Source organism: Calidris pugnax, unplaced genomic scaffold, assembly GCF_001431845.1.
Source record: "Calidris pugnax isolate Ruff unplaced genomic scaffold, ASM143184v1 scaffold208, whole genome shotgun sequence".
Classification (NCBI taxonomy): Eukaryota; Metazoa; Chordata; class Aves; order Charadriiformes; family Scolopacidae; genus Calidris; species Calidris pugnax.
The window spans coordinates 2,182,885-2,195,813 of NW_015090967.1; the positions used below are offsets into that span (position 1 = coordinate 2,182,885).

General features: G+C 37.7%; 1 protein-coding gene and 1 long non-coding RNA gene across 5 annotated transcripts in view; one reads left to right on the forward strand and one right to left on the reverse strand.

The window, feature by feature from the left end:
- The window catches only part of SLC24A2 (solute carrier family 24 (sodium/potassium/calcium exchanger), member 2), a 120,246-nt gene that overhangs the window by 51,156 nt on the left and 56,161 nt on the right, over window positions 1–12,929 (reverse strand). For 2 of the 3 annotated variants that reach the window (XM_014952604.1, XM_014952602.1), the window contains exons 2-3: window positions 10,780–10,818; window positions 9,626–9,734 (exon numbers count right to left, since the gene is read on the reverse strand). In XM_014952604.1, the coding sequence (XP_014808090.1) occupies window positions 9,626–9,734; window positions 10,780–10,818 (148 nt within the window). The remainder of the gene's footprint in view (window positions 1–9,625; window positions 9,735–10,779; window positions 10,819–12,929) is intronic. The other variant, XM_014952603.1, reaches the window with a different exon arrangement.
- LOC106894110 overlaps window positions 5,567–12,929 on the forward strand; it is a 31,853-nt gene continuing 24,490 nt past the window's right edge. For both annotated transcript variants that reach the window (XR_001413217.1, XR_001413216.1), the window contains exon 1: window positions 5,567–5,962. This is a non-coding gene — a long non-coding RNA (uncharacterized LOC106894110). The remainder of the gene's footprint in view (window positions 5,963–12,929) is intronic.

A 12,929-nucleotide genomic window follows, 5' to 3' on the forward strand; every position in this document is an offset into this window, starting at 1 on the left:
AAAAATGGGAATTCCAAGATGTAGAATTGACAACCTCGTCCTATTGATAATATTGGGAGCTCTACCACTGATTCTGATGGGGTTAAGATTTCACAAAGTGAAATCTTGTGGGGTACAAGACACATGCAACTCCAACTGCAGTAAATTCCAGCCGATCTGGTTTTCAGCATGTCCAAGGAGAGTAATGCAAGGGCAGCATATGTTTCTTTCACTATCCAGTCATAAAATCCAACCACCCTGTGGAGGATGAAGTCATCTGTCATGTGCAAACTGTACTAAAGGAAATCTTCCACTTTCAGCTTCAATAGAAAGTCCCTCATAGCTACTACTATTCCCTGATGTGTACATGTTTATACAATATTCATGTTCTTTGTTAATATTTTTAACAAGGAAATTCAGAGTCAGGAAGAGACTTAAAATGAAGCTAAAGCCATTAAGCGTGGAAATACATAGTCAGGACAGCTGTACTCTGCTCTGGGATCACGCTTGTATTTAAATATTCATGTCTTCGTTGCACACTCTGTAGGAATCCCAAGAAGAATATGCTGTCTGAAGAACAGAGCATCACCGTGAAATATCATGGAGATGAATGAGAGACAAGAATTTTGCCTGCAGTGAACCGCTTGGGTAGATTCTGGTTAAAAGAATAAAATATGACATGCTGAAATAAATTGTTGCAAAAACTAACATTTACCACAAAACAAACCCAAGGATTACATTTCAGATTTTAAAAAATAAATTTAAAAATGGCATCAGAAAACTTCCACTATTTAAAATCTGCTACCTACAAAGAGCAATACTGATTTTAAAGGGAGATGTGTTCTTCAATTTTTAAGTAGCTAGAAATTCTGTCAGTGAAACTAGCAATGAGTGCTGCCTTCTTTCTGCATTTTGGGACCATGTAAAGTTAAGCAGACCTGACATTTACTGCTGCAGAGTTTGAGAGCCTCACAACAAAGAGCTACATTTTGCCATTCAACTGCCCATTCTGAGAGAAATTTGTAAGGGTTTCTCTGCACCACCAGTTATGTGTAACAAAAACACATGCAATTTTTGATACATTACTAACTATAGACACTTTCTATGGACAGGATAAAAGTGACAAGCCCACTCACCCTACAGTCATGGTAGTGCAGCCACTGTCTTTAGAGAAAGCAAGACCAACATCACCAAAATATTGTGAGAATTTAGTGGTCCCTGAATGTATGCTAAATGAACACGCTCAGTAAAATAATTCAGACTTCAAAACTCAGCTTCTTTGGTTGTAGATATATGTTTGTGATTGACATTTAGATATATCAGCTGAACCAAAACTTCATAATAGAATTCTCTTCATTAGCCTGATACCATTTTCTCTTTGCCAAAAGGACACATCTTTGTAGACAGTTCAGGTTCTGCAGCTGTTACAGTTTATATCTTATGTGTGCTACATGGAAGCTTCTAAATTCATCTGCGATTCATTTTTGGCTTTGAAATCTTAAATAATACTGGGGGAAACAGCTATTAAATTTCTCTCTCTCCCAGCTTTCTGACAGATATTAACAGGGCTACCTAAAATGCTTTTTCTACCTAAATAGATCTGCCTTTAGCTGGCCATAATCCATGGTTCCACTCTGTCTATGCTGTTGCTCACTCTAGCAGTGTGGGGAGTTCTACCTACAGTTTCCAAATTCAGTTTGATGTTGAAGAAATTACTCATCTCATCTACATTAACCATGTCACATCAGGTACCTAAATTAGGAACACAATTTCTGTGGTCTCTACCATAGTTGAAAGGTAAAGAAAGGGGAAAGGAGGCCTCATTGGAGAGTGATGTGCCTCATCTCTTCACTTATCTCACATAGTTGTTTAAAGTCTTTCCCGGGAAAAGGGTTTCTTCTTGCTAATGACTATGCAGAGAATCATGCCACCGAAAGCTGAGCTAGCAATGTGCCCTTGCAGCAAAGGCGGCCAACAACATCCTGGGCTCCATTAAGCAAAGCATTGCCAGCAGGTTGAGACAGGTGATACTTTTCCTCCACCCCGTGCTGGGGAGACGTATGTGGGTGCTGGGTCCAGTCCTGGGCTTCTCAGTACAGGATAGTCATGGACATACCAGCCCAAGTCCAGCACTGGGCCATAAAGTTCATCAAACTGGAGCATCTCCTATCTGAGGAGAGGCTGAGAGAGCTGGGCGAACGGTCAGAGAGATCTTATCCACATGTATAAATACCTGATGGTAGGTAATGAAGAAGAGGGGATGGGACTTTTAGAAGTGCCCATTGACAAAGGGAGAGTCAACGGGCACAAAATAAAACCCAGAAAATTCTATCCAGACACAAGAGAACACCTTTTACTGTGATTATTGTCAAACATTTGAATGAGTTTTCGAGAAACTGTGGAGTCTCCATTTATGGAGATATTCAAAACATGATCGGACACCATGCTGGGCAACCTGCTCTAGCTGATCCTGCTTAAGCCAGGGCTGGACTAGCTGAATTCTGTAATTCAAGAGGTCCCTTCCAACCTACATGAAAACAAAAATCTCAGTGACAGCTAGCTGCATAAGGAGGGTGTGTGTATTTCCCTTTGTAAGACAATGACACTCCATTTTGAAGTTAAGCCCAATTGCCCTTTACATTGGTTTCCTGTCTTCATATCAGACTGAGATACCATGGGATGGAGATAAAGGGAAGACGTTAGATTATAACTAACAGCTCTTAATTTGTATGTGGGCCTGGCAGGGAGCCCCCATCTTCGTTGGTGGAAGTCCCTTGCAAACATTTCAGCCTTCACTGGAGAAGAAAGCCAAAATGTTCTAAGCACCCTGCTTGGAGGACCCTTTTTCCCCTGGGGGGCCAGAAGATGAAGTAAGAACTGTTACAAGCTGGGTAAGAACAAGTGGGCAAGAAGAAGGATCCTTTGCAAGCCCACAAGTACGCCTAAAGTGCACTCAAGAATGATGAAGGACCCAGAGCAAAGATAGTTAATAATATATATAATTATTTTTATTAATTTTGTCTAGATTTGCATATTTCCTCATGTTAGATAAAATGATGTTCTGCTTGTACGCCCCAGAAGAATTATTTCTTTCATCTCTGGCACAGTGCTAGGCAGTGCACTGAAGTCCTGCAGCATCCATGCACTGGAACTGAGGAAAGTGGGAAGTGTTCAGTTTACTTCAGCAATGCAGGAGCTGAGCACTACCCACAAGTTGGTGTAAGCTGAGCTGCCTCCTCTTGCTTCTCCAAGGTAAAGAGAAGTAAGATTTACTTCTTCAGCCACAAAAGGTTCCCAATGGGAGTGAGGACAGCCATGATGGCGCAGCTTACCTAGGCCTAGGGAAGAACAAGAGAGCAAGGGTCTTCCAAAACAAGACCAAAGCCGGGAGCCTGGTGAGGGACCAGATAGCTGAAGGTTATCCAAACTTTTTCAGCTGTCTTGGGAGTAAGCTGACATTTTTCATGACATCTCAGAAAAGAATACAAGTAGCAGGAGCAAATTAAGCAAAATAGTTTGAGGTGAATAGAACAGCTGGGAAATTCTTAAGATCAATATCTAGGAACATGACAGGATCTAGTGAGTAATTATAAATAATTCACTACTATGTCAAAAACTTTGAGCATCACATAATTCTTTATTTTCCTGAGAAGCATGAATGCAGCTTTCTGTTTTTTCTTTGTCAAAGCAGACAGTGACAGTACCATATTCTTCTGCATTCAGTGAAGGAAATGACAGAATTGTCAGCTCAGCTTTATGTAACAGAAGGTTACTTCTCTCACCAATAACATACACCATATTTATGTTAAAAAAAAAAAGTAAAGCATATAAGATAAACAACAACTTTTCTGCAGAAGTACATCCTGTAGTTTTCCACTTTGGAAATAGGACTAGAGACAGAACAGGAGAGAACTTCCAAAGATACCTACTTCTCGCTGGGGACTGAGCCATGACAGAGATTTGTATCACACTCATTTTCATGCAGAGGATGCCATTTGCATATAAGTTATGTCCTTGTCACACGGAAGCAAGGGAGTCAGCATCTAGCTAAATTCTCCCTTGTGGAAGATATTTTGTTGGCCTGTGGCACCTTAACAGCAGACAGAAAAGGGTGACATGATAAGGAAAAGATCCCGTTCTTCCTGTACCCTGCCAAAGCTGTACAAGAAAAGCAAGGTAGCCTCAGATTGCACTGGTGCTCTGAATCCTCACTTCACCACTGGAATATTCCCCTTTCAACAGAATACCCCCATAGGAGCCTCCAGAGAGGAAAACCTGCCTCTACAGTCCTGAAGGAACTGCTCTTTAAAGTAACCTATGGCTTGTAGGGAGAAGGTAGGCTGACTATTCATGGCAAACATTTTCATACAAAATACTTTCCATGCTTCTCCTTCCTCTCCTCCCACTGCAAAACAACAGCATTCTTCTATTAAAGATGTAAGATATTTGTAAATCCTACACTTTCATAACCCAAGCATGTCTGTTTCAAAACTAGGACAAAGTTATCTGAGGTACAGGGCTCTGAATTAAAAAAGCCACAAATGATCAAGAATTGTCACGATTTATGTTTGAGTCGCATGGATTTTGGATTGGGGCCTGACCAACACAGAAGGTCTGATGATGCCATCCTTGTTCATCTGGGTAATACTGCTATGAACAGTCCAGCTCACTAGTTGGTGAATAAAGTATTGCCAGACCAGCACTTAAGCAGAAGCAAATACAGGACAGGATTTCCTGGGGATTAATGACTGTCTGGGAGTTGATGATAGCCTGATGCACAGGCAGTCATTAATCTTAATCCTCAGGAAATGATCTCTACCAAGGTCATTATTTCTGCAACAAGATAAAAGCAAACAAAAACCTAATGTTATACAGATATTTTTATTTTTAATGAACGATAAGGTTTCAACTGTAATGTAAAGTTCACATCCCTTTAACGAATACCCTGCATATTCACCTCTTAGAGTGGTTGACCTCTTATCTTAGAAGCTTTATGCCAAGACCAAGATTTTGAAGAGGAGAAGCCTTCCTTGGCTTAGACTGTTAAATCCACAGCACGGCTGCACAGCTGCCTGAATGCAAAGTGCCAAATGTCCAGCAACTCCCACTGATCTCAGATGTTTCTCATCTGTCGGAGGTGGACTGGACACTTAGCAAGCCCACTGATCCCAGGGAGTTTACCAGCTGGCTTTCACAAGACAGGCACAAGCCACAGTAAAACCACATTTGTATGGAAACCAAAAATGGACAGGTTCCCAATTGTGTAGTCTTATATCAGGATAACTCTCTTTATCTACATTTTGTGGAAAGTAAAAACTTCTGAAGGTCATTTCCCTCACATTTCATATTTTCCTCCTTACAAACAAGTGCATTTTTAAGAGGCTCTCGATTAAAGTAGAGGTTGGTTCTGACTTCACAAATGAATTATTCAGGAGTAAATACGATGAGCTGGTTTTCTATAAATACATTGCATGTTAATGTAAGAATAACGCTGTGTAGGTCAAGCTGACCTTTAATAGTCACACAGCCTGTTTATACATTCTATGCTGCTTATGCTATCACGAGGACTTAGATAGGACTTGTTTTCTGTCAGCCTTTCAAAGCCCACATGAGTCAAAATGATAGAGCGCTGTTCCTTTTCATGCCCGCATTTTCCCTGCAATTATTCAGGAGAAAGTAGCAGTGAACTTTATTACTGACATAAAGATAGAGAAAAGCTGGATCTCCCAGCAGCTAGACTGTTTTCTAACAACTAGAAATTTTACTTTTGACGGCAATATTTGATTTGGAAACGGTGAAGAGTCAAGCATGGAGTTCCCAGATTTTATGAGTGCTTTTCCAGGGACTGAAAACAGTTCCCTTGGCTGTGTCAGCTGCAGAGTTGCTGGCATCTGCTTGGGAAGTGCTTTGACTGATGGACCCAGCAGGCCAGAAGGAGAGCAAGCACTGAGGAAACCATCGTACAGGAAGAGGCCAAAAGAAGGTGGGTGCAGATGAGCGAGATGCAGTATGAGGAAATGCAAAGAAAGTAAACAGTAGCAAAATGGGGAAAGAAGAATTGGGAGGAGGGCGGAAGGAGTATGACCAAGTGCAGGGGGTGCCAGAGTACTTGTGTCTGTGTCAGCTCTAATTCAAACCTTTCTCACTTTTTTCTTTGAAAACGATGCTTTGTAATGTTCTCATATACTGTTCTTTTGCTGCATATCCAACAAATATGGCCAATGATGCAACGTTTTTGACTTCCTAATCTAAGTCATTATCTGGCAGAAATACTGAGGGGATCTAAGTTGAATAAAATGGGACAGAAAAATGTTCAGAACCTCTTTCTGCTATTCCTTTGAGTCTGATCCATACTCGCATTAAATGATTTGAAAGAAATCCTTTGACCTCATAGGTCATGCACCGGATCCATCATCTTTCATTACATGAGTGCAACAGGGCTAATTTCTTTTGCTTCCACAAAACTCAAAAATAAACACAAATCACTTGTTTACTTCTCTATTATGTCTGGTGGGTTTTTTTTTGTAGTAGGAAAGGGCATGTGAAGAGAAGAAAGCTATGGGTGCCAGAGAAGGCACCAGGTAATCCTTTACATTTCTATATCCCTCCAAATGATGTGTTTGTATAGCAAAGGACTGCACTTCTGAGACACTTCTGATAAATACTGCCCTTTCTTTTAATTCTTAGCAATGAAATGCTATCAGGTTAAAAAATTGCTTAGCTACCATGATAAAGGTCTATTAAAATAAGTATCATACACCTGTTGATTGTTCGATGTTCATTACACACAGGAAGATTAAAACACAAAACATGGTGAGAGTTTTGAAGGTAAAATTCATACAGAGCCAAAAAGGTAATCAATACAGCAGGTACCCATATCCATTATCACACATATTTTTTAATTGATTGTAAGATTCAAGGACAGTGCCTCCAAATTTGTTATCCAGTATTACTTACCTTGGCCAGTCACAATATTTATATCAAACTAAAATTTCTTTTATGGAGGTTTGCAGAATTATCCAAATACAGAATAATGAATGTGAATACTTAAAATCTCAAAATCTCAGGAAACAATATGAGCATTCAGTGGAGATATCCAGTACTTCTGTGTAGTATCGGAAGGCTCTGTGTCTGCCTTTCCAACTGCCTGCAGTGCAAAAGATATTGAAAGTAAGTCTGCCTACAAATGAGGTGGTGCTTCAGAAAAGGTTAATGACCATAACGTGTGACAGAAAAGTCGGTGGACTTTTTTCACATTTCTCCTAGACATCTGGGAGTATTTTTAAAAAAACAAAACCAGAGTTCCACATGCAAAAAAAATATTTATTGAATTGGACTCCTATATTGGTGCTTTTGTGCTCTCATTAATTAAAATTTGAATTTTGTGAGGTCAGTGGAAATTTGAAATACTAGTTCCTTTGATATTAACACCAACTTAGATGTCTGGACATACATAGGCTATTTTCCATTGTCTTCTTGGCCATTTCTTCATGAAAGTTGTGCATTAAAATACAGTATTTACGGCAAATGTAGGTAGGTTATTTTTCCCTTTGCAAATTTTAACTCAGTATGTCAGTTTTAATGAAATGTACGGTGGTTATTATCCTGTACTTATTTAAAGGCCACAAGACCTTTATGTTACATTTTTTGAAGAATATTAATTATAGGACAAATATAAAGAGTTTGGAGAGTAAACAAACAGTAAAGTATCGTGAACAAAGAAAGCCTGAAGGAAATTTTACTGGAGTAATATAAACAAGATTTATCCATTGCAACCGTCTCTATCAATCCACATTGATCTGAAGTGTTTTACTGACATAATAAAGAACAGCAAGCTCTTTAGTGTTGATCTTTTTTGTCTCCCAAGAGAGATTTCAGATTTCAAACCCCTTTTTTCCTACACTGTCGTGAATAGGGAAGCCTCTGGATTGCACTACATGGTGCAGGCTTGCTACAGGGAAAAAGGTCTAAACGCTGCACAAGCTTTGTCTAGTAAACAAGGGAAATATGCTTCAGCAATGGAAAAATACCTGAGAGCTGATCTTATTTCTAAGTCTTCGTTAAGTTCAAATTGAACTTTAGTACTCTTGTCAACATTTCTAGCTTTCCTGTGGTCTTCAATCTGTCATAAATGTTTTGCCCCTGCTAATGAGCTCTTCCCAATCTGCTTCTGTTCTCTCCTATTTTTAAAATGTATTTTTTGAAGACTATTTAGTGCTTTAGACGATTGTTATTTTTGTTTATGTTAGCACTATTCGAGAACACCACAGATGCATCTGCAGCCCAGGAGTTTTGCTTTAAGGGAAAAGAGGAGTGCAAAGGATTATAATGAAAAATTAGATTTTTTCATTAAAAAGTGAAAAATTGAGATTGGAAATTTCTTCTTCTAGCAGAGAAAAAAGCTTACTGGGTGTGGCAGTGAGAGTCTGTTCAACTGGCTGTAGCAATGCAAATAAAGGATAGCAAACATATAACTGCACTAAAGTTCCTATGTCCTTTTTGGGCATTGAATGGGAATAAATTGGGCAGAGTCTGTTGATGACTCCACTTTAACAGGCAACAGACTTTGGCAGTGAATAATGCAGCATTAATCAAAGAGAGAAGCAACGTGAATCATAATCAGAGCAGAAATAACGGTGTGGACATTGCAAGGACTGAAATTGCCCTTGTGTTAACAAAATGAGTGTCAGCTTCAGCTTTTAAAGAGGGAAATGGAAAAGTAGATTTGCCTTGTCCGAGACACAGAACAATTTTAAAAGCCGTATGCAATCTTTCAATGACAAACATAAAGGAACTTAAATGCAAGGAAGTGCTACATTTTTAATCACTGAAGTTTAGAAGGTCTCACTGTCAGTAATATTTTAGGTCTCTTTTGTCCCTCACAATTCCTTCACAAATTATATTTTTCAAGACACTTATTACTACAGCAAGAAAAGCCCTACAGAAACACATTCACCAAATAAAAACCTGGCCTGATGTTTTTTTGAAGTCCACTAGAAGCTGAGACTCAAATCACCCCACAATTGCAAAGAAATTATGGTTTTTGTCCCAACTTCTCAGACCAAAGCAACCATGGTCTTCCTGCTAACTTCTCAAAAAAAATTACACCACACTTGGATAAAGCAAGCAAAATGTTAACACATATGTAACACAGAGGGACGTTACATTTTTTCTAATGTCAGTGTTAAATCACCTGAAGTCAAACCAGCAGAGTCTCATTCTTTCCTATATTCCATACGACAAATTACGCACCATTTTGACTTTTTTTTTTTTTTCTGATGTACTAAAATCAAAACCAGGAAAGAAAAACCAAAAAATCTAGAAATGTAGAAGAGAATAGATTTTTCATAACCTTTAAACTGCTGTTGAAGCCAGAGGTGAAATAAAGCAGGAGTTATGATGCGCATCAACCAAATGATAAGTTCTAGTTAGTAATGCAATGAACGTATTTCCAAAGTTGGAAGTTGCAATGGGAATATGTATGCCATGCCACTAGAGTGCAAAACCCTCTCAGAAAATTCAGACACATTCAGAAAAGACTGATGAAACCAAGAGAAATGCAAATAAATAGTTTCATGGGGGTAAAAGAAAAGGAAAGTACTTGTTTGCTTTTGCAACAGAAAATGAAAAAAATTAATAGGAATACCTTCAGCAAGCGGGTCAAGTGTGTGAATCATGAGTTGGAAGATGCTGTTCCTCATTAGACTGTTGTGGAGAGATGCAGAGCTTCCTCCCCGCTGGAGCCGTGGCTTAGTCTAGGTGGAAAAATAAGGGAAAGAATTTCAGGGTGTTTTTTTACTGTTTGTGTCAAAACAAGTATGAAACACTATGAATTAATCTCACATCTCACATCTCACTACACAGTGAAACACCTATAGCAGATTATTATACATTGCCAGCTATATAGACAATTTCTGTATAGGGGATGGATCATCAGATTAGTCACTGGTCTCCCAGGGCTCATGAAAAAGAGCAGGAATGAAAAAATCCTTCTCTGTGAAAACTCTAAAAATGTTAAGAAAATAAAAACCTCATACTTCCATCCGGAAGAATTAATGAGTTTTTCCTTTGTAGAACTTTGTGGTTCAATCCCTGAAGTAAATTCTAGTTTTTACTGACTGGGTATCTTGCAAATATGTGTATTATCAAATTTATGGAGAAAAAGGACAGAGAGTACCTTTTTTAATGGCAAAATCCTAAAGCTCAATCAGAGTGAAACATACTCCTCACTTTGGTTCAATACATTAAACACCAATTGCAAAACCAGATTGCGAGTGAGGTGAGGCAGTGCAGACACAGCAATGGAGCTGAAATACAAGCATCTTTTGCATGCTTTTGAAGAAATTTAAAACATATGCTGAGGTTCTTTTCCCCACACCATTGTCTAGTCCAATAATCAATGCATTTAATATATCCCTTAGAGTAAGAATTCTTTGTGGATGGCTGTCTGCTTGTTTCAAAAAAAAAGGATAATCAGAGCCAACAGACTGCTGACTAATAAGACCCTGAAATCCAATTACAGGGGAAAAACAACCCCGAAGAAAATAGTATTTTGCAATAATACATGGTACGTGGATTAATCTTTGGTGTCATACAAATACTAAATAAGATAGAAACTGAACAAGAAAACGAATTCACCACTTTATCTTTGGAAATAAATTATTTAAATTCTATAGCAGCATAGTAGGGGGAAAGAAATCCCAGTAAGTCAGAAAAATGATGATGTCTGTCAAACCTAACTGAGGCTTATCTCACCATCCTCCTGAAACATAATTCAGACACATACTAATTGCTGCCTACCGTCAGTGTTTGGTCATCCTTGTCGCCAGCATTAGGTGACTGCATGAATGGGAAAAAGAACAAAAAGAAGTGTCAGATGGAGCATGCATAGAAAAATTTGTGTTCATTAAAACAGTGGATGCAACTTAGAAAGTGTTTGCATAATGTATATATATATATTTATATATATATAATATACATACACGTGCTCTTTCAGATACAAATCCACACACATACTTGCAAATCCATGATTTATTTGTGCATACTTGGAAGGACTCATGTTGGAGGGAAAATTTATGTTGCACCAAAATTTGCAAGAATGCCAAAAGGGCAAGCCAAGAAAAGTTCTTGTCTCCAAAGAAAGGATTTAGGACAATTAGGGAAGAAAAGTTTGTGAGATGTGGATGAGAGTTCAGAACTGGAACTTTAAAAAAAGTTTAAAAAAATATTATTTGAGACTTTGAACTTTTGAAGATACAAAATTGTTTCTTCATTTTAATATTGAAGGACATGAGAATATATAATTGATAAATCTGAGTAACGTTTCATGTTTTACCTGACAAAGGGCTGAAGAACCTCACTTATGGCCAAGAGGAGCTGAGAGAATTCAGCATGCCACAAAAATACTGAGCGTGCTCTAGGCTTAACATGAGGGCATTCATTAAAAAAAAAAAATCATGTTGAAGGAAACACTGTCATTTACTTGAAAGGGAATGGGATGAAGCTGCATGAACATATAAAAACAACTAGATGGTAATTTTTTACCATATAATTTAATTTGTAGAGGATAATTACGTTATAAAGAGAAAGAATAATGAAATACATTTTGCATACACATTAAGGAAATAAAAGAAAAGTGAAAAGCACATCTGAAATAATTTAATTCTTTGTCAGTACAGAATGGGATATAACACCATGAAACAGATTTTTTAAATTGCTTTTTCCACACATGATTAGTAACGCAATTTTTTCTGAGCTTAACTTGCCAGTCGAGTTACAATCTAGAAGAAATGTTCAAGACTGGAATATAAATTCAATTTTAAGGCAGAAATGCCTCCTCAGTTTTAAAAACAGGAACATAAACAATGGTTTGACATTTTTGTCATACTAAATACTTATAATGCCAGGATTATCTCATGGATTAACAATAATAACACCTTAAAAGTGTTTTAAACTATGGCAGTGAAACAGTCAGTTGTGGTGTTGCTGTTTATATCATGTATATGATGGCATTTTGTCCCTATTAGGATGGCAAATTAAACTATTTTCCTATTGTTTACAGCAAGTTTTGCATTTACATGTTCATTGCTATGTAATTTGGGTATCACACACTGCATGGCAAAGTACTATAAAGTATCATTATTTTCCTTGTAGAAACATCTAGTATTCAGACATTTTATACGATCTTTTAATTTATGACAACACTTAAAGCCTGATCCAAGGTTAAAATGGTTGTGTTTCTTTGCACTGGGAGTAAATACTATATCTTTGGATAAACTCAACAGTGATTTCTTTAAAGAAAAGACACATTTTCTGTAAAGGTAGGTTTGCTCTTAAATCAGGGCAACCATTGCACATTAGGAACTAATGTTCAGGATCAGAAAGCGACAGAAATTCCATGTCAACCACGTATTACATCTATTTCTGAAGGAATTAGTAGTAAAAAAATTATTTTTTGCAATTACATGCTATAATTTATTCAAAATCATGATTTTATTATAGCTCTGAAAAATGAAACCATTGCATTCTATCATACTCTTTTATTCAAAAGTACCTAGGTCACAAACCCTTACTACGTTTTTATCAGAATTATAAAAAGATTAATCATAGGACAGTTCACTAATTTTTTTAGAGGATTCACCAAAATATTAGTTGTTTCTCTTGTATGCCATGGCGGTGTGTAGGAGTTTGTCTATACTCCTGCCTGTATCAGTGATCACGTATTCAAGTTTGCTCCACCTGTGCTAAAAGTCTTAAAAGATTTTACTTCAGAAAGAATTAAAAAAATAAAAAGTCTACTATGAAGAAACAGTGTATGGTATCCTTTTCACACATTTCTTCCTCTTAGTGACGTAAGTCCACCAGTGATTAAGCCTGACGTTCCCTGCCTTGTTTGGGAATGTGTGTTCTTGAGAAACAGGCTCCTGAAGTAATTCATGCAAGAGATGATG